This window comes from Chelonia mydas, chromosome 25 (genome assembly GCF_015237465.2).
Source record: "Chelonia mydas isolate rCheMyd1 chromosome 25, rCheMyd1.pri.v2, whole genome shotgun sequence".
Classification (NCBI taxonomy): Eukaryota; Metazoa; Chordata; order Testudines; family Cheloniidae; genus Chelonia; species Chelonia mydas.
Window position 1 is genome coordinate 15,629,823 of NC_057858.1, and position 21,066 is coordinate 15,650,888.

General features: G+C 40.1%; 1 protein-coding gene across 14 annotated transcripts in view; it reads right to left on the reverse strand.

Moving 5' to 3' along the window:
- Window positions 1–21,066, reverse strand: part of MYO9B (myosin IXB) — a 76,197-nt gene that overhangs the window by 18,764 nt on the left and 36,367 nt on the right. For 8 of the 14 annotated variants that reach the window (XM_043536037.1, XM_043536038.1, XM_037886053.2 and 5 more), the window contains 19 exons: window positions 20,521–20,583; window positions 19,228–19,327; window positions 18,399–18,499; window positions 17,913–18,042; window positions 17,306–17,395; window positions 16,724–16,840; window positions 16,224–16,358; window positions 13,439–13,560; window positions 12,683–12,824; window positions 12,216–12,411; window positions 11,522–11,597; window positions 7,535–7,648; window positions 6,267–6,306; window positions 5,483–5,605; window positions 4,325–4,405; window positions 2,305–2,415; window positions 1,359–1,481; window positions 458–607; window positions 202–368 (listed from right to left, as the gene is read on the reverse strand). In XM_043536037.1, the coding sequence (XP_043391972.1) occupies window positions 202–368; window positions 458–607; window positions 1,359–1,481; window positions 2,305–2,415; window positions 4,325–4,405; window positions 5,483–5,605; window positions 6,267–6,306; window positions 7,535–7,648; window positions 11,522–11,597; window positions 12,216–12,411; window positions 12,683–12,824; window positions 13,439–13,560; window positions 16,224–16,358; window positions 16,724–16,840; window positions 17,306–17,395; window positions 17,913–18,042; window positions 18,399–18,499; window positions 19,228–19,327; window positions 20,521–20,583 (2,181 nt within the window). Of the gene's footprint in view, window positions 1–201; window positions 369–457; window positions 608–1,358; window positions 1,482–2,304; window positions 2,416–4,324; window positions 4,406–5,482; window positions 5,606–6,266; window positions 6,307–7,534; window positions 7,649–8,879; window positions 8,970–11,521; window positions 11,598–12,215; window positions 12,412–12,682; window positions 12,825–13,438; window positions 13,561–16,223; window positions 16,359–16,723; window positions 16,841–17,305; window positions 17,396–17,912; window positions 18,043–18,398; window positions 18,500–19,227; window positions 19,328–20,520; window positions 20,584–21,066 lie in introns of all 14 variants that reach the window. The other 6 variants (XM_037886051.2, XM_043536039.1, XM_043536040.1 and 3 more) reach the window with 1 other exon arrangement.

Genomic DNA, 21,066 nt, shown 5'->3' on the forward strand with positions numbered 1-21,066 from the left:
CTTCCCAGTTTAAATCTGGCCACATGCAGCTTTTACTCTTCTTTCTTAAGGGACGATGATCAGATTGGCTCTACCAATACCTGGTGACAATGCACCATAATGAAGAATTCATTCCTGCAACCATAGCAAGCTAGCTCTGAAACAGCCTGAGCGGTATCTGAATTTAGGCCTGGCTGAACCAGATCACTCCTTTTCCTTTACCTCTTGCGCTGTAGGTGTCCCCTGACAAGAGCCTGCAAAAGGGAGATTCTCTTCCTCTGCTGATGGTAGGATTCTCTCTCCCTGTATCCTCGCCATACCGACTGAATGTAAATGGCAGCGTTAGTCCTCTCCAATGCCCTCCTAATACGGTATGAACGCCAACAAGTCTAGAAGCAAGATTTCATTGGTCAGAAGCAACCACAGAAATGTTTTTGGCAGAGATTTGCAGCTCACACTAAAATCAAGTTACACATACCTGCAGAGTAATGGTTGCCTGCCGCATTCTGAGAAAGTGTCTCCTTTCCAAAACCATCCGGAGCCAGCTCTGAAGGAGAACTATCTTCCTGATCACTTCTTTATGTAGTGTGTCCTGTAGCATCTGTCGTTCAGCCTCCTTCATAAACACCTAGTCAGTAAAAAAGGTCACATGAGCATTAATCAGTACCAGACTGCTCCATCTCTTAGAAGGATATATTCCAGGGATACTATACTTGGGTATGCATATACTTTGCTTTCAAGTTATAAGAGTATTGCATTTCGTTTTCCAAACAGCTATGGCTGCCTCCTGCCACATAACATCTGTTCATTATATCTGATACATTAATAAGTTTTTCCATCCCATTTCCTAGTTTTCTGGGTATTAAACATAAATGGAGGATAGATAGCCACAATTCTGTCCCACACAGGGCTGGGAATATGGTTCCCTTGTAAAGCCCAACATCATGAATTCTTCCTCCCAAAAATCTATTTTAAATTCTGTTTTACTAACTAAACCCTCATGTTCAGATTCCACCACACACTACTCTGAAGGCAGCACAAATCTCTTTCTAAATGGAAACACTGATCTTTGTGATAAAAGCCAGTGGTGCTCATGGTCCACAGAGCCAATGTCCTTAAAGTATAAAGGCTGTCGCTGCAGGGTACAGCCCTGCACCAAGTCCAGGATGCTGCCGTTAGCTGTCTTAAGGGATTGGAGGAGCTACAAGCAATTGAGATATCCTGGAGAAGACAGAGTCAAATTTTTAAAACAGTTCATTTTTCTGTGGATAGGAGAAGAAAGAAATTCAAATATATGTTGGGATTCCCCAGCAAAACGTGCAGACTCAGCACATTAGTGTTTCTTACAGGGGCTGAAGTGGAGGACACATTTTACAGACCTTGGTCTTTCCTATTTGGTAGTTGTTTTTGTCCAGTTTCAGTTTATTCAGATGAGCTGAGATCTCTTCCTTCGAGGCTTTGGCATTTTGGGGTAGTAACACTTGAAACTGGTCTTTGAAATCCTGAGTCGGTAACAAACAGAGACAGTGAGAAACCAGATTTCAGAGTAGCAGCCGTGTTAGTCTGTATTCGCAAAAGAAAAGGAGTACTTGTGGCACCTTAGAGACTAACAAATTTATTTGAGCATAAGCTTTCGTGAGCTATATACGAAAGCTTGTGCTCAAATAAAATTTGTTAGTCTCTAAGGTGCCACAAGTACTCCTTTTCTTTTGAGAGACCAGAGTTAGCAGACAATTCAGGAGTCTGGAATTCTAACTAGCTCTAGCTTCCAAATCATTGCAGCCCAAATAACTTAGCTTAATTTCAGGAAGTACTAATATTACTAATATCAATATTCCAAAGTTGCACTAATATTTTTTAACCTGTAAAATGCTGGCTCCTTCCAGTTTCACGTCCAAGTTAATGCTTCGTAATATGGAGGTGTGTGTATATCTGCCATATCCAGAGGCTATAAGTATATTACTTTATAATGGGATAGGCCTATTGACATATACATAGCTGATACATTAAGATTCTCTACATGCAATAACTAGAACAGCACAGATAAACCTCAGAGCAGTTCAGATTGTGCCTTGTCAGCATACACAGGACCTGTCTAAGTTAATGACACATGCTTTTAGATAGCATTTCATTGAGGTTTCAGAGCTAGATTAAGCAGATACTTCCTAGCACAGAAATTGAAACTGAGTCCAAGTGGTCATAGCATCATATATTATAGAGACACACAGCTGAAGACACCTGTGCATCTCATAAGTGGTGTGTTTTTTTTATAGAAGCAGATGCTTCCCAAATCCTACTGGTTTGATCCCACTGCACCCCAAGTACCTGGAACGTATATTTGGCACTGTAACCAGATCTTCGGATTCGCACAGTCTCCAACATGCCAGTGTATCTCAACTGCTGCAACACTAATCCCTCATCAAAGAATAGCTCCCTCTGAAAGAGACACAGGGAAACAGAGACCTAAACACAGGACACAATTTACACCATCTCCTCTAAGACAAGATCTCTTACTGAGAATTTACACTGATTTTCTGTCAGTGACGCCTTTCTCCTACTCACTTAAAGCCAGCTACCCCAAAATATTTACATTTCTTCCCTTCAGATCCACACAGCTGGAGACAGTATTCTTATGGCAGGAGTCAAAAAATGGCACTGTTACATACAATCTTTAAAGTTCTTTTTAGCATGTGAGCAGTGTAGAATTCTTAAAGAAATGCTACAGTAGAACCTCAGAGTTATGAACACCTCAGGAAGGGATGTTGCTGGTAACTGAAATGTTGGTAACTCTGAACAAAACGTTATGGTTGTTCTTTCAAAAGTTTGCAACTGAACGTTGACTTAATACTGCTTTGAAACTTCACTATGCAGATGAAAAATGCTGCTTTTAACCATCTTAATTAAAATGAAACAAGCATAGAAAGAAAAGGAGGACTTGTGGCACCTTAGAGACTAACAAATTTATTTGAGCATAAGCTTTCGTGAGCTACAGCTACAGCTCACTTCCACTGAATGCATCCGATGAAGTGAGCTGTAGCTCACGAAAGCTTATGCTTAAATAAATTGGTTAGTCTCTAAGGTGCCACAAGTCCTCCTTTTCTGTTTGCGAATACAGACTAACACGGCTGCTACTCTGAAACCTGTCATTAAGCATAGAAAGTTTCCTTACTTTGTCAATTCTTTTTTTTTTTAAAAAACTTTCCCTTTATTTTTTTAGTAGTTTACATTTAATACAGAGTACTGAACTGTATATTTCCTTTTTTTTGGGTCTGTGCTGCTGCCCCATTGTGTGCTTCCAGTTCCAAATGAGGTGTGTGGTTGACTGGTCAGTTTGTAACTCTGGTGTTCATAACTCAGAGGTTCTACTGCATACTGTTAATTTTGTGATGTAGGTTCTTTGAGGAAGCTTGGAGAAGTTTGCTCTCTGCCTTTATTTCTCTAACTAGAGTTCTTGGGACAGAACTGCTTCCTGGAAATTGGACTTTGGTGTTTGGACTAAGATTCCAGAATAAGCATATTACCTACGTGCAGTTTATGACCTCCTCTCTTTGAGGACTGGTGTCTACAGTGTAAATGAACAAGCTGCAATAAGAAAGTACCCAGACTCCACATTGGTTTCCCTTTGGAGGAGGAGAAATCAGCAACCAGCAAGACCCTAGCATCTGCTACCACTTGACAGAAGAGCAACAGCACTTTACACGGCATAGCAGAAAAAATAACCAGAGTAACCAAATAATATAAAGAATTGTGTTTGTTATTATTCATCTTTGCATTCTTCTTGGTACTTCTGGTAGAACTAACAACGGAGCAACTAGCGCCAAATGGTCATTCCTGAGGTGCAGACATCTATCCACAAAGAACTGTACTGAGACCCACTAATTCATTCCACACATGCCACCAAACAGCTCTCTTATGGTAACTGCATCCTGTAACTACAAACCTGAGTAGAGCTAGAACTGGCTGCCAGTCCCTTGAACCTGCCAGAACCATAATCCCCAAGGCTTGCTGTGATGACAAGTTTTATAAGAGGGCTGCTGTGGCTATTTTGACAAAAGCCATTTGAGGAGGACATCAGTCATTGAATCCCTCCCCACAACACACAGGAGTCTCTTGCTTTCATTACATTCTTTTCAAAAACTGAAGAAAGGGCTAAGAATTATTTCATGCACTACTATATTTTTATCAGGTATCAGAGAAAACACAATTTGCCTTTACACATGCTAGCTGCAGGCTGCCTTAAAGCAAAGTCAAATCTAAAATGTTGACAATGGTACATTGATGGGGATGCCCTTTCTGTACATCCACTAATCAGACCAACTTAGCTCTGGGAGGCAGAATGACCTACCTTCTCAGCATTGGAGCGGATGCAGCGGATGAAAAATGGCTCCGCTTTCCCCAGGGTCTCCAGTAATTTATTGAGGGAGTTCTGGAATGAGACATTCAATACACTCATTCTTCAAATATCACTATTTTGAGTTGCCTTTAGCAATAGCTTTGAATGTTCTTCAGTCATGTTGTTCAAATGGACAAAAACACCCTACACACACTGTGCTCTCACTCTCCATCAATGCACAAGAGGTGCATACCCTGATCATACCTGGCACTGCCCACGGGGCTGCCCAGAGATTGGTGTTCATAGGATAAAGCCAGATCTAGGAACTTCATACCACCTGGTGCGATGCTGTCAAATGTGGTCACTCTGGTTGGCACAACGGTCCTTAGTACACTGTGTGTGTTTGATGATTGATGATGATGATGATGATATTTTGGCAATAGCAGACCTTTCTCCTCTGAGTACAAGGCCTCTCTAGTCTTATGGCTAATCAACCAACAATTGATCTGATAGGGGGCCTTAGGTGCCACCATTTCATCTCTTTTGTGTTAGTTTTTTCCTTTCTCTGCCAGAAACATCAAGATACCTTCATCTCTAATCCTTGGAGATACTCCAAACAATAGCAACAACTAATTGTGTAGCTTACGACTGACCTAGCGCAGCCTACCCCATAGGTGCTGACTGCCAGAAGGTCCTATTTTTTTGGTGACACAGGGCAGACCGCAAGTGTCAGAAGATTGCATAAGAGCTAGGAGAGTGAGCTGATCATCTATATCAGGGGTTCTCAAGCTTTTGTACTGGTGACCCCTTTCACACAGCAAGCCTCTGAGTGCGACCCCCCGCCCCATACATTAAAAACACTTTTTAATATATTTAACAGCATTATAAATGCTGGAGGCAAAGCAGGGTTTGGGGTGGAGGCTGACAGCTCGTGACCCCCCATGTAATAACCTCGTGACCTCCTGAGGGGTCACTACTTCCAGTTTGAGAACCCCTGATCTATATAGAGAATGTGCAAACAGGTTTAGGAAATAAACCAGAAGTCAGATCTGTTCAGGGACAGGTCCTCAGTGGTGTGCACTCACTGCATACTCCATGGCATAGCAGTGGTTTCTGATTCTCTATGAAGGCTGAAATATCAATCTCTCTCCAGTTCAGACACTCATTTACCTGAAACTGTGCACTTATGCTAGGTGGTTTCTTCTTTTTGTGTAAGTGTAAGAGGGATTTTGTAGTCCGATCATGCAGAGTCATGCTCACTATAAGCTTCAAAGACTTGGAGTCCAGCAAGTTCTAGAACAAAGAGATTTGCCGTTTTCACTCAGTCAATATACATCTATATAAACTGTGATCACACTTGTAATATGGAAAATGGTTGAAGCCCTCAGTGAGTCTCATGATTTTTATTTTAAACCTAAATCATTCTCTTCCAAATACCGAAACCATTTCTTCCTCAAGGACAGGAAAACACACAGCCTCCCCCCAAAACTTCTGCCCCTTGTGGGCTAGTCAGTGGCTCTGCACATGTGCCATCTCCTCCCATATCCTAATGCAGGTAGGTTCATCCACAACTAGTCTCCACTGCCTGGATGAGTCACAGATGACGTGTGAACTCTACTTGGGCTCCAGAATTCAGTAGGTTTACCTCAGATGTAGTATCTAGAAAAGAGTGTTCCTGGCTTCTAGGAACACTGAAATGTGCTTTCTCCACATATTTAGCTATTCCATAAGCCTTCCAGTTACATGCACATCACTTTACAGAAAGAGGATTCAAGAAATATTTCCGTAACTCTTCAGATAAAAGAACAAACTGTACCTATACAGCAAACTCATCTTTTGGATGTGAAAGGGAGATGAACACTTTTCTGTATTCTCGAACAGTTTTCCTGACGCACGATGCATATTCATTACTTGCAAAACCCAAGACATCGTAAAATGTGCTGAATAAATTTACCTTGGGAATGATCTGCTTTTGTTTGGTACCTCTACTCTTCCTGTTAAAATATTAAAGATTGTTTAAGAAACAATACATAATATGATTTTTGTTAGTTCAGCGTGTTAGCCATGCCTTGCAAATTAGACCATGCTAAGATGCAGAGCAGAAGAGAATGAGTGCAACAGCTTCAGGTGTTCATGCATACATAGGAGTTCCTTATAACTGATTAATGCAGGGACTGCAAGCGACTTTGCAAGGAGACTGTTTTGCCAATTTCCAATACCTGCAGTACTAGCAAAAAGGAAACGTTTTGTCTACAAATAAAATTCACAGCTGTTAGAGAAATGTTAATTGCTGCATATGCTGTATTTGCCTTAAAAAATAAAACAAAAACAAAACACATGCTATTAGTCTATACAACCAACTGTACAGTCTTTGGAAGTCTCCTTATCACACTTATGCACTGCCAAAAGGCTATCTCTGGTGGTCCCAGCATCACTTTGTGAGAGCAGGGAGCTGTTCACAGCTGAACAGCACATGCCAGTTAGGAATTCTGAGGCCTCACTAATGGGATCATCTCCAGGACTTCCTAGGCTAGGGCACAAAGATACCAAATGGAATGAGGCAGTGAACTGGAAAAAGAATCCCTCGGGAATGGGGCTGCATTTCATTCCCTGCTAATTCCTGCAGCGTTAACCCTTTGGTGTAAGGTGTGTCCCAGATCAGTGTCAGGCAATTAATATCCCATTATTATGCAACCTATTATAGATTCATTTTCATACATATATACACCTGACACTTAGACACTGGATCTAGGAATGTATGTATTGTTAGCCTATGTCCTGCACTTTGGGAAACTATTCACTTCCTTATCTTCACAGATGCTGGAACTAGGGGGGCTGCTGCACCTCCTGGCTTAAAGTGATTTCCATCATATACAGGGTTTACAGTTTGGTTCAATGGCGCTCAGCACTCTCACTATAAAAATTGTACTTATGCTGTGAAACTTGATTTTCTATACAATTTGGTGTTTGGAGGCCAGTTGGTATCAAAAGCAGAATTTAGCATTAGCTCGTGCAAAGGAAGCAATGTAACATTCTCTGCAGCCACTACAGGTAGTGCACTTTTACAGAGGAAATATTTTGCTCAAAATTTCTGTTTTGTTTAAATTAATCTTAAGAGCGGCTTGCTCTACCGTCACAAAAATAACCATTTTGTTCTGGACTGTAATAACTGCTTCATTATTGTTACACTTGCAAAGCAATGCCCAGAGCACCAAAACTCACAGGAAATGGAAGTGAGGTTGCTGAAGTCGACTGAGTGACCGAAGCAGCCTACAGGGATCTTCACCCTGCCAGGGAAGTCCTTTTATGCTCTTGATGATTTGGTCATGCAAGTCTCTAAACGATCCACAGCCAGACAAAGACAGCCATGAGGGAGAAAACAAGGAGATAAAAAGGAAGTCCCATCACCCAGTATGTTCTAAACAGCAGGTCCATCCAAGGCTACTTTTCCCTAAACATGAACATTTCTGGAAGAGAAAGTGCTGGCTTGACATATCAATTAGTGCCCCCATGTTTTAAATAGCAGGGTCAAGTGTCAAGTTATTTTCTAGGCCTAGTGTCCATTTCATGCACACTTTTGGGTCATCAATTCTGAATGCACTGAGGATCACAGCTTTTCACCAATAGAAGTCAACACAGTCAGCAAGTCCTTAATGCGATGTCCAAGGAAAACTCTGCAAACAAATAGCTAGGAGCAAAGGAGCAAAATGACCCAAAAGTGGGAATTGCTCCCTTGTAGAGAAATACAATTTTAAATAGCTTAACATGTGCAAAGAAGCTATTTTGTGTGCTATTTGAATGGTCTTTAGAGACAATATTTGTGACTTTTTTGCACTTAATCTAGCAATAAATATAAATATTTCTTTGAATAGCTTCAATATGTCTGAATGTTACAGTATGTCTGCTTAGCACAATCTCATGAAGAAGTAGACCAGAAAGCTAGATGTTGCAGGATTACTTGAAACTGCATCAAAGTGAAGTTTTACTTCTCCCATTTCCAGTTCAAGTTATTTTTTTAAATTCATGTTTAGCTTTTAAAAGTCAGCCTGGGATGGTCTCTAATTAGTGGTTCAATCAATCAGTTTAACCATGCACCATGCTTGGGAGTGTCGCATCTTGGCAAAAAACTTACCTTCTTTACTTTCCAGAGAGGCACAAACCAAAAATATAACAGAAGTGTAAGAAGTCACTTCTGACCATAAAATGCCATCGCCATTCTAAGCTGCTCAGTGAAGCAGCACCAACCATTTTTTAAAAAGGTATTCATTCATTGTCTCTAGTTCCTTTGGCAGTTCTTTTTAAGAAAGCTGTTAATTTTTTTTTCATTAAAATATCTAAAGGAAATGAGTGACACTATGGCTGATAAGTTTTATTGGCCTACTAAAAGTTCAGTGTGGACTTCACTTGCGCTTGGCTGAAAGTGTCCAATTTGCTATGAACCAGTTATTTTATGATGTGTAACACTCTCTGAGGCTTGAATTCTGCCCTGACCATGCTCAGAAGGTGCATCTGCCCAGGAATGTGCCTCCCTGGTCTCCAACTACAAAGTCTTCTCACTTCTACTTACTTCTTGCTTTCATAAAAAGCAATGATGTCTTCAAAAGCATTTATATCGAAATCCTCAGAGCAATCAAATGAGAAATCAAGCACTGAGCAGCTGCAAAAGGAACATGTATAGAACCTAAATATTGTATGGAAAGATAAATATGCAGAGACAGAGGAATGATCAGAACTAGCTCTGTAAGGAATCTCCCTGCTCCCAACCACTTCACTGCATTTTCAGTGATCACTGCCATACTCCTAGAAATAAAGGCTACAAAAGTATGGGGACTTGTATGGATTCTTCAGTTTTCAGGGTCCAACAGCACGGGAAAGAATGTACAACATAGAAAGCAACATACAGTAATTACAGATGGAGAGTTTAGAAACTTAGTGGTAAGGCTAGGTTCAGAGTTTACATCAGAGATATTCGGTAGCACTGTTTCTTATTTAACAACCAGCTGGAGCATCTCCTTAAAAAGACTTTATAAACAATTCTTTCTTACACGCAGACAGATCTTTATTTTCCTTCCTTTCTTCAGAGCATTTCAAGTAAAGTAGAATATATGCGTTTATCTGCTCCTTATTTCCATCTGAAAAAAGACTTTTCTGGTATCCCAGCCAGAGGCTGGGAAATTGGATTATATCTGGATTAATACTTCAAATTGGGAACAAGTAGGAAGAGTGGATATGTTCCAGAAAGCAAAATCTTAAAATTCCATAGCAGTAACAGAATGAGAGAAAGTTGACACAGAAGTGATATCTAGACAAGAGAGAGCATATAGACAGCTCCAGTTTTCTTCACAGTATACTTTTGCATCACATCGGTATCCTATGCTGCCAAATCCCTGGGTCAAGGACTGTCTTATTTAGATATTTCTATAGTACCTAGTACAAGAGGACCCTAATCCTTAATTGAGGCCTCTAGGCACTACTGTAACACAAATAATTAGACTGCATGCTCAGAGGTGCAGGGACTGCATCTTCCACAGTGTCTGGAAAGTGGCTAGCAAATGGAGGATGCTACTGTGTATAATTAACAAAACTCATCTAGGTTCCCTGCCCAACACCTTGGATCTTGTTTACTGAATCCTTCACAACAAGGCAACGTTCCCTCTGTTCCTTTTCTCCATGCTGCTCTCTATGCATGAAGCTACAGTAGAACCTCAGCATTACGAACACATGGGGGAAATGGAGGTTGTTTGTAACTCTGAAATGTTCGTAACTCTGAACACAACGTTATGGTTGTTCTTTCAAAAGTTTACATCTGAACATTGACTTAATACAGCTTTGAAACTTTACTATGCAGAAGAAAAATTCTGATTTTAACAATCTTAATTTAAATGAAATTTAAATGAAACAAGCAAAGAAACAGTTTCTTTATCTTATGAAATCTTTTTTACTAAACTTTCCCTTTATTTTTTCTGTTTTTAACGTTCTAGTTTATGTTTAACACAGTACTGTACTGGCGCTTTTTTTTTGGCTTGTTTTTCCTGTCTCTTGCTGCTGTGTACATCCACTACCAAATGAAGTGTGTGGTTGACCGGTTGGTTTGTAACTCTGGTGTTCATAACTCTGAGGTTCTACCGTAATTCCCAATGACAGCACAGCATCCTCCCCACTGTCCTCTTAGAATCATAGAATCATAGAATATCAGGGTTGGAAGGGACCCCAGAAGGTCATCTAGTCCAACCCCCTGCTCAAAGCAGGACCAAGTCCCAGTTAAATCATCCCAGCCAGGGCTTTGTCAAGCCTGACCTTAAAAACCTCTAAGGAAGGAGATTCTACCACCTCCCTAGGTAACGCATTCCAGTGTTTCACCACCCTCTTAGTGAAAAAGTTTTTCCTAATATCCAATCTAAACCTCCCCCATTGCAACTTGAGACCATTACTCCTCGTTCTGTCATCTGCTACCATTGAGAACAGTCTAGAGCCATCCTCTTTGGAACCCCCTTTCAGGTAGTTGAAAGCAGCTATCAAATCCCCCCTCATTCTTCTCTTCTGCAGACTAAACAATCCCAGCTCCCTCAGCCTCTCCTCATAAGTCATGTGCTCTAGACCCCTAATCATTTTTGTTGCCCTTCGCTGGACTCTTTCCAATTTATCCACATCCTTCTTGTAGTGTGGGGCCCAAAACTGGACACAGTACTCCAGATGAGGCCTCACCAGCGTCGAATAGAGGGGAACGATCACGTCCCTCGATCTGCTCGCTATGCCCTCTTCCAAATCCCTCCTAACCCCACTTCTTCCAGAGGCCCACGCACATTCATTCAACGTTATTCAGGCATCCTTGGCCTCCGAACATTTTAGAAGAGGGGTAATTAAAGATAGATATTCCAAGTGAACAGCTTATTCTGAGTCTCCCATCGCAATTTATACAGCCTAAGCGTACTAAGTAGAGAGCAATTATGCCTCATCTAGCGAATCTCCTATTTTTTGTACTACTTCCTATTAATAAAAACAACAACTGGAAGAACTCAACACAACTGCCAAGATACTAAAAAAATAAATGAGTTGTCAACCAAGCGTGTGGATAGTGGTGACAACATGGCCCGGCAGTGTAGGGCCCTTCCCCACAGGGCAAATTAACTCTTCCCTACTATCCTTAGGATACTGCCCATTGTTCTGTGTAAATGGCTCTAATTTAGAGGCCAAGCATATGTCTCTCACCGATAAACTTTTTCAACTGGTGTGTTTGCTCTCTGGAGTTCTCCCAGGGGAACCCGGGGTCCGTGACGCACCACACCTGTTGTGGAAAGTAAAGGACAGTGCTCGTTAATTTTGACAAATTTATTCACACAATGGAACATACAGCATTTCAATCACAACTGCAGAAATATACCTGAGGGTCTAAAGTTTTGCTTCAACTACAGCTGGCAAACTCATCTATTCAAAAAACTCTTAAGACTGAGTATTAATATTAAAGGTGAAACAACCTAGTTTATAAATTGGGATCTCAGTGGGGGCTTGGGAAGCCTGACGAAATGCCATTAAATAATCAGTGACAGGCAGACAATACCTGCTATGCATTAGAACTGCCTGCATCACAACTAGCTTTACAAAATATTTTATCACACACTGTTTCTAAAGCATGCACTGGTGGCAACAGGCTTTCATGCTGGGTGTAGCCATAACACAGGGCTTAAAGGCAGGAATTCCTGACTTCTGAACTCAGGTATAACAACATCTATGCCCTTCTTGGCCTTGGACAAGTTATTTAAACTGTAGGACAGAGTTTCCCCTTCAGCATTAAGCTTTAATACTTCTATCCTACAGATGTAAATCCCTTAGATCTATTGATATAAAGAACAGCAACTGCTTGTATTTAAAAATATTTCCAGAGTGGATTCTGTGTGCTCAGTACCTGCAGTTTTCTGGGCTCTTTGACGTCCTGCTTCTGCGAAGACAGCCATCGCTCTAATTGCTGCCCGCAGAATAGCCCAGCGGAACACAGCCACTGGGTCCATTCCTATCAGCTCCCGAACGTAAGCACTGTCACTACTTCGCAGCAAAGCAACAATATCTGGTCTCATGTAATCCATGTTCTTCTCTCGGAAATCCTGCAGAACAGAATCACCAGGCCCGAAACACTATATCAGAAAGGATTCCTATGGAACTGTGTTTTGACTAAGGGGATATGTCAGCCTGAATAATTCTTAACATGGTCTTGGTCTTCACTCCAAGACTTTCACAAAAAAACTAATCTAAGTCTAGTGACACACCAAGTCTAACCCAGACCCAACAAGTTTTCTGTTTATACCTAATTGTAGGAAAGGAAAGGGAAAAGGAAAGGAAAGGCCCTTTGGTGACTATTCAAAATCTACTACATACCTTTATCTGATATTTAACTTTCCCGGCAAAGTGCCGGATGATAAAAGCAGGTTCCTTCACTGGTGTCCCAACAAAGAATTTATTCTCCTCATGCTGCTGCTTGAACTTTGCAAGTAGGGTCTGGCTGGTGGCATGTGGGAAGCTAAGGACATAAAGTAGGAAACAGAGTGGGAAATATCAGCTTCTTGCACTCCAAGTATGAATGAAGGTAAGCCTGCTCATACAGAGAGGTGTGAGCTGGTACAAGTCCGAGATGTCACTAGCCATGACAAACTGGATAACTATGCCCTATACAGGGGTAAGCAGCTTATAATCCCCGCTTTGGCACTTAGAGAGCTGAGTTACAGAGTTAACTTTTAAGCAGAAAGCAGTCCACAACAAAGCAGAATATTTAGAAACATCTATTGTACATATAGATATTTCACACCCACCTTCCATTATCAAGCTTTGTAACAACTGGTACTAAGTAGCTATGTCTTACAGCACTTTCATAATTACATTCCACAGCCACGTGCTTCATACTAGCTCCATAATTACACAGTGAAAACTCCAAGTTTTGTTTACAGCAGCACTCAAGAACACCAACATACTGGTGTAATTTCTCAGAAAGGAATCTGATTTAGCTGTACACTGTACATACAAAGATCCCTCCCTCCCCTTAATTTGTTATCTACCATAACCATTAACTTCATCTATTTATAACCTTTTCCCTTATGACACACACAGCTAGTCTTGAGGAAGAAACTTGATACTTACTTGCTTTCTTCATCTAGCAGATAGAAGAGGCCAGTGGGCTTCTTGCTGATTAAGTGAATGCAGGTCACGTTATCTGTATAGTCAATATTGTGCCAAGCGATCCCTTCACTTTGATACTCCTCCTGTGCAACTCAAGAAAATTTCCATATCACCACAGCAGCCTGTCAAGCCCTGCTAACTAAACACTGCATCCCACATCAGGGCTTCCTTAGATAGATACTGCCAGGTTCCAAGTTTGTTAGTTCATACAGGGGCAGTCAGCACCAGAAAAAAAAATTCACTTATAGATACTAAAGCATAGATTCTCTAAATAAAATATTAATTAATCTCTGTATGGTAAACTCCGTAAGCCAGGCAGACCAGGCCTACAAAACACTGGGGAGTGAGACATGGAATCCATTTCTCTAAGGGCGATGGCGGATGTGTCTTGCCTTCAGTAAGCATTGCCTTGGTTCAGAAGATTTGGAGTTTTGTTTGATAAAGCTGTGCAAAGTTCACTTCCACATAGTTTTGTGCCAAACAACCTTGCAGTGCCAGCTCCAGAACCAGCTTTTCTTTATGCTGTGAAAGCCAGAGGCAAATTGGTTTGGAGATAATACACTTACAATTCTGAGTAACGTATTTACACCCCGGTGAAAAACAGAACCACATGTTTAAAAAGAGAGAAGCAGCAGAATGTGAAGTGGAGGTGCTTTCTACATGATGGATGTTAGAAAATGCATCCTTTCAATTGGGTGGAACTAAATCTGTCCAATTTATCTACTCTGTGTGATTTATATGCACAACACACTATAAAAAATGATATTTAAGTTCTATGAACAAGTCCCTACTCAAAAAGAGATATGCAAAGAATCCCCGAAGGAACCCACGCAGACAGAGATACAGGAAATGAATTACTTAAGGATTAAGGCTGTTTGGGAAAACAGAATTAGAAAAACAAAAACAGCATATAGCTATTTACTCTGGTTAGTCTGGATAACAATGCCTGTCCTAAATTATTACGCTGCTGGCTCTCTGCTGTGTTTACTTACGTTTGGGCAACTTTTTCCTTTACTTTTTTGCTTAAAGCTCTTTACGCACTGTTCATAAGATACATAATACAGAGCAATTTATCCCTCATGCAGATTGACAAGAGGACAAATTATTTTGTCATGATCTAGAAAAGTTTTTGTTTTTTGTTTTTTTCTAAAGCCAGCAGCAAGAAAACAAAGAAACAAGAAGCCTAAGCCTAGGGACACAAGACCAGATTGTAATCTCAAATGCTGCACCACACAAAACACGTAAAATCAAATACCATGCACACACAAAGTGCACTATCTGATTTTACAGGACACACAGCATGTAATTGATATGTATCCGTGCATTAAGTACATTCTCTAACAACCATCAGGAGGGGGAAGCAATGAGAAATACTGAATATTTTAAATACTGAATGTGTTAATGAGGACATTTAAAATGAGGGAAGTGATAGGTTTTTCCCAGATTGCAGAACAGAAGATGCAGCGTACCTTATTATTGGATGCTATTTCTGTTTCTGTGCTCTAGAGATTTCACAACTGAAAGATTAATAATTTTTGGTTCCAGAACCAGAACCAGTTAAAGCCAGAGCACAGAAAGATAAATCTCTATTATCCCATTGAGCAAACAAATCAGACTTCTCTCAAGCACTTTACTGCAGTTAAATACAAGTTAATAAAGAAACTGGACCCACAGGGAAACAGCTGGCTAGCCCCCTTTTATTTAGTTAGCTTCTGAAGTCACAGGGATTGAGGAAACACCTGTACAGAGACTTCTTGCCAGCTAAGTTGTTACAGAAAGGTTAAAGACACAGAAAAGTTTATATTCTCTGTGGTAACCATAAAACACCCTCTTGCTTATACATAGTCTGGTTTACTATTAATGTATATGGCTTTTGTTCTATGTTTATTCAGAGCCTAGCATGGTGGGTGGGGGAAGGGTCCATGACTAGGGCTCCTAGCCGCTATGGTAACAACAATGGCTCTTAATGCCTTCACATGCAATGTAAACAAATTATGGACATGCTGAGAAACATCACTTTGAATCTCCTCATTCTTATTCTCTCAGAATATTGGCCAGATTTTTTTTACATTTACCAGGTACCTCGTATTTAATAAAAATATGCCAGTGCATACATGTGAATCCAGTACCATAACATAAATGCACATTGTGCAACTCCGGTGCCATATGCCCCAGAATGGTAATTTCACCCTATATGCACAAACCCAAAAGCATGACCCACCTATTTTAACTTGGATTAAGACTAATTCACTACAGGATACCCCAGGTACAAGCAGCTAAATCAAAGTATTTATGAACGGATGAAATAATTTGAAACGAACCTCAACTGCTTTGCCAAACCTTTCCAAACTAATTCCCTTTTTGGCTACAGGAAGTTGATGAAGTTTCAGTCCCAAAATTTGTAAATTAGTTTCATTGTTATCTTGTAGCCCATCTTCTATTTAGACTGAGCTCTTGGAGGCCGCAGCTGTCTGTTGTGCATGTACAGTGCCCAGTACAATGGGGCCTCTACCAGAATACAAACACACTCCACAAAATAAACTAGGACCTGAAACAGGATTTTTAACTAAATAGTTTCACAACTATAATGTTACAGGTAAGCTTTTTGGAGAGGGGATACTTTTAATTTTCTGCAATGGTTAGGTGCTTTATAAAGCAAGACATATCAATACGTGAATAAAAGGGTTTATTATCCCATCCTTAAACTTTTGCTGGGAGATCATTCCTTCAACATGCACTTTCTTACCTGTTCTAATTTGAAAATGTGTTGATTGAAGTAATACTGAAGCTGCTCATTTGCATAATTTATGCAGAACTGTTCAAAACTGTTGGTTTCAAAATCTTCAAATCCAAATATATCGAGCACACCAATGGACAAGCACTAAGAAAATGATGCAGAAATCCTGTTAGGTAGGCCATCATGAAAGTGAGCTAATCATACAATTACAGTTGTGGTTATTGACCATGCACTAAGCATGAGTAATAGTGTCTATTCCAATATGACTGACATGTTTAAAATTTTAACAAACACTTTTCAAGATGATAGAAGATCATTGCCTTTATGACACCTATGTTGAAATCCCAGCTCTAGTGAAGTCATTGAGAATATTACCACTAATGTCAATTGGGCCAGGATTTCACTCCAGATATTTGAGCCTACTGTCTTATTGGGTGATCTTTGGTAGCGTTATGTACACAACTGCAATAGCTGAGTTGAGAGGGTATTATTTCTGGTGAAGAACTTACTGTAACAGATTCTTCCATATCCTTCTTATTAAGAAGCGCATGATTAATTCGCAGAACGATCCAGTCAAACAGGGCACTGTACAGTGACTTTGCCATTGAATCACGAGCTGTTATAGCCTGCAGATAAAAAACAGTTCATTAAGTTGGCCTGAAATATGAGGACTTTCCTACAGTGGTGCAGTGTCAGAAAAAATAAGATTACTCCACTGTTGAACCTTTCTCTGGCACAGTATAAGGGCTTTCAGTGCCCTAGCTTTGGTTTAATTTGTTTTTATTTTAACATTCATTTGTATAGACTCACTAAATGTATAATATATAACTTTTTCCACCAGCTGACAATGGGATTTTGGCCACGTCTATTAAAAATATGTATTTAAGTGAATAAAGTAAAAATCCCACAGCAATCCAACAACATGATATTCACAGCTCAGATGTAATCAGAGGCTATTTTCTGGTTAGTGATTTTAAAGAGTAAGAAAAGCCCAAGACAACTGTTCGAGCATTTTTACCAACAGACTCACAATGCAGGTCAGCTATAGGTAAATGGCCAAGTTCCTTCTTTTAATGCCTTTAGACACTCACCTCACTGAGACTATATGGCAGGATAAGTTTGTCATTAGCAGTCACCGTTTTTCTTTTTGTCAGTACTTCCACTAAAATTTCTCGTTTGACCTTCACACAAAAAGCAAGAAAAACAAGAGTTACTGACAACCTTAAATGTTAGCTACCTGACCAACAGCAATATGGTGACAGCAGTAGTTACTAATTCCTCAGATACTGAAGTCAAACCCTTAGGACAACTACAGCTGTGGTTGAATAAGTCTTACATGCAGTTAGGATTGATTTGTGTGGTGAGAAGGCCCCAGTGCTGACAAGCTAAGCTCTACTTCTCTGCTCCTGATACAGGGCTGAAGAGCTAACAGAGTAACCAGATTTTACCATTCCCATCTTTTGGGTTGTATTTTACCCCCTTTACCTCTCCCTATTCCCAGAAAAGTCACTCACAGCGTGCACATTCCTAGTCAGTATAGCAAGCTGACTCCCTTCCCCAAGAAGATACCCCTACAATACTCCTATGCCAGTTCTGGGGCATGCTGAACTTGAGCAACAAAATGCTCCCAAAAAGTTATTGAGGCAGACCATGACAGTGGTTTAATGTTTATGGAACACATTAATGGCAATACTCTACCTTTAGAAGCTGAGAGAGGGTGTCCAATACTTCTGGGGGTCCCACTTCCAACCCTTCATCCCGACCTGTGGCTCTCTTCTTGTAGGTAACGTTGCCCAAGTAAAGAATAGCTGAGAGTACTGAAAAGATCCTGAAGAATAAAAACAATAGTGACTTTTTTTAAATTAATGTTCTAATTGAAGTTAACAGGTTAATACAGCCAGAATGCATAACAGAAACACAGCCACATCTACTTGAAGAGATGTGGACAACACAACTGGCCTAGAGCAGCCCACAAAAGTAGCCCTCTACTTTCCCTGTTTTGTAATGGGCTTAGCAAAGTAAATATAGTTTTGACATCTTACAAAGTAGCACACAGCACACCATTCTGTTCATAATGCATTTTTACAGCACAGATAGCAATACAGACTACTTCACATCAATTTCACTGCAATATATGAACACTAACCTGCTGTCTGCAGAAAGAGGCTAAACAATTCTACTTACTGTTTTTTAGTTGCTGGAAGAAAGCCAACCATCTCCATGGCTTGTTTTAATCTTTCAAAATCATGGCGCAGATCTTCCCCGTCTTCTATTTTCAAGTTATGCTACAGAAAAGCCCCACAATAATTCAGTTCACATAAACACATTGAACAAGAGAGGTGCTGGCACAACTCTTATGCAAGCACTTTAATGAAGGAAGATGAACCATCCAAAGTGCAGGCCTGAAGCAATTTTTGTTTTGCTCTGGCAAAGTCCAGAATTTCGTTTATTTCAATTTTCTTACAGCAACTGCAAGACTAAGCTCTTACTTCAAATGCATACTCCGTCTTGTTTCCCCAACCAGTCTCCAGCTGAATGATGCTATAAGCACAATCAACAGTCACCTGAGTCTTCAAACGGAAAGTGCAGTCTAATTACTGATATTGAGGCTGAGAACATCTCTAAAACAGTTCTACAAAGGGAATTTTATGTCATGTCAAAATGGTGCTCACAGGTTCATCTTTAAGACCTGCCAAGATCTCTAATATGGGGCCCACAAAGCTGAAGCATGGACAATTTTGGTGAGGGTTAAATCTCATCCACAGAGAGAAGAGTAATGAGTGGTTCATACCATGATTTGTGCTGTTGGTGCTCATGTTGCTGCATAGCTAAGAAGCAGTGTTTTGTCAAAAAGCCACCTTTGCCATTTGAACTAGTTTCTAGATAGAGAATCATCACAGGACACAAGAGGAAACAAAGATTCTCTGCTCTGGTGTCTTTTATCACTACAACACCTCAAAGAGGGACACAGCATCTTCATCACTGAAGTGACACACAGAGTACCAACGTTTACCTGATTGAGGTAGAAATAATCTTCAGGCTGCTTGAGGTGAAATTCTTTACGTTCTTCCTCACTGACTCCAAGTAACAAATAATAAAACACATGGTAGTTCCTATAGAGTGAAACATATTTCTACTTAATGAAGATATGATATTGGTTTCTCTTTAAGCCTTACATGCTTCCAAATGGATAAAAAGGCACCTTTGCCATAATTACTACATTACATATCATTAGTGGCGCACACACAGTGTTTAGAAAAAAATCCCAAGGAAGAAAGTTACTCTTATCCTCTCATTTGTTCTTTATTATTAAAGTAATAAATAAAGAATTGTACGTCTATTGTAGAGAATTTACTTAGAAAAAGTAAAAGTGCATAATCTGTTTTCCCAGAATGTACATCCAGATAAGCAGCACTGGTTCAAGAAGAAGAAAACTTTATATGAAATCTCAAAATGGCTTAAGTATTTCCTCCTTCTGGGTCCACTGTCATAAATTCATTTGTATGTAGCAGTGTCCGAGTGCACAAAGGGAAGGTGCTTAAAGGTGACTTGCAAAGGGAAAAGAACTGGGCTGGCGTCCTTTTTGTTTTTATGATGTCTGGAAAACTAGTGTCAAGAAACAGCATTTTAACTTCAACTACTAGTTAACGTGTTGGATAAAGAAGGTCTTTGTACTCCCACTCCCATTATCATACAGCTCACAAGTGATCCGAGACAGTTCTTCCACCAAAACCAGGCTTGATACTACAGATATTTAAGGTAAAATAAACCCCAAACAAGCAGAAAAGTTCTCTGGAAAACCTTCAGGACTTCTATGTAAGTCATAGCATCAAAAAAAAAAAAAAACAAAAAAAAAACAAAACCAAAACTAACCAATTTGTGAACAACTTTGTGTGGGTCACCTTTAAAATGTTTAATGTCTATTAGCTCTAAGAAATACTGGCACCATGACATGACTGAGCTAAATTTATTTTCATAACTCTAAATAATCCTTGTTATCTGACCAGGACTGGCAACCATCATGCTAGGAGTATATTTCTAGAGAGCACTGATCAGTACAGATTTAGCCAGTATTCATTCAGGTGCAGTCCAGCCTTTTGACAACTACACAAACTGCCGATGACCTGCCTACATGAACCAGTAATTCACCCCAAACTCTTCTCATTGTGATCTACTCTCTTGTCAGGAGAATTAGACAATTGTGGAATTTCTTTTATATCAAAAAAACTGTGCTTAGAAAGGTGGACATCACTGATTGGGGGAGACACAATCAAACAGATAGTACAAAATACGAATCTCCTCTTACCTTTCATCCTTCTCCTGAGAGACAAGGCGAGATTTTTCAAGCAGATATTTTTCAACAACAGCCCTGCAATCCCCCAAAAGAAATAAAACATGAATGGGGCAACACAGTCAAATAGAGCATCTGGATATTAAACACTAAAAAGCAACTAGCTGCAAGTGAGTTTATGAAGATTTCATATGCCCTAGAGCTCAGGGTAGAATGGCCTCGTTGTCACCTCTGCTAGCCTGAGACGAAAAAACTCAGTCATATTGTGCTGGCTCTGAGAGGATACAATGAGAATGCTTGAAATGGGCAGCTACCCTGAGGAACATTTATCTTTTTGGTGCTTTATCTTGGTAGATATGAATAGAAAAACATTAAACGAAGATTAACTGTTGCTGTAAAACCATAAATACTGTACACAACTTGATTTTACCACTAGAGCTGCTTATCACTTTAGGGACTCAAGCAAAGGCCACAACATGCAGAGAGAATATAACAGAAACACTGTTGCCAGACTTCCTGAATTTGCTGGCCCACACTGGACCACCCCACCAGCCACAGAGG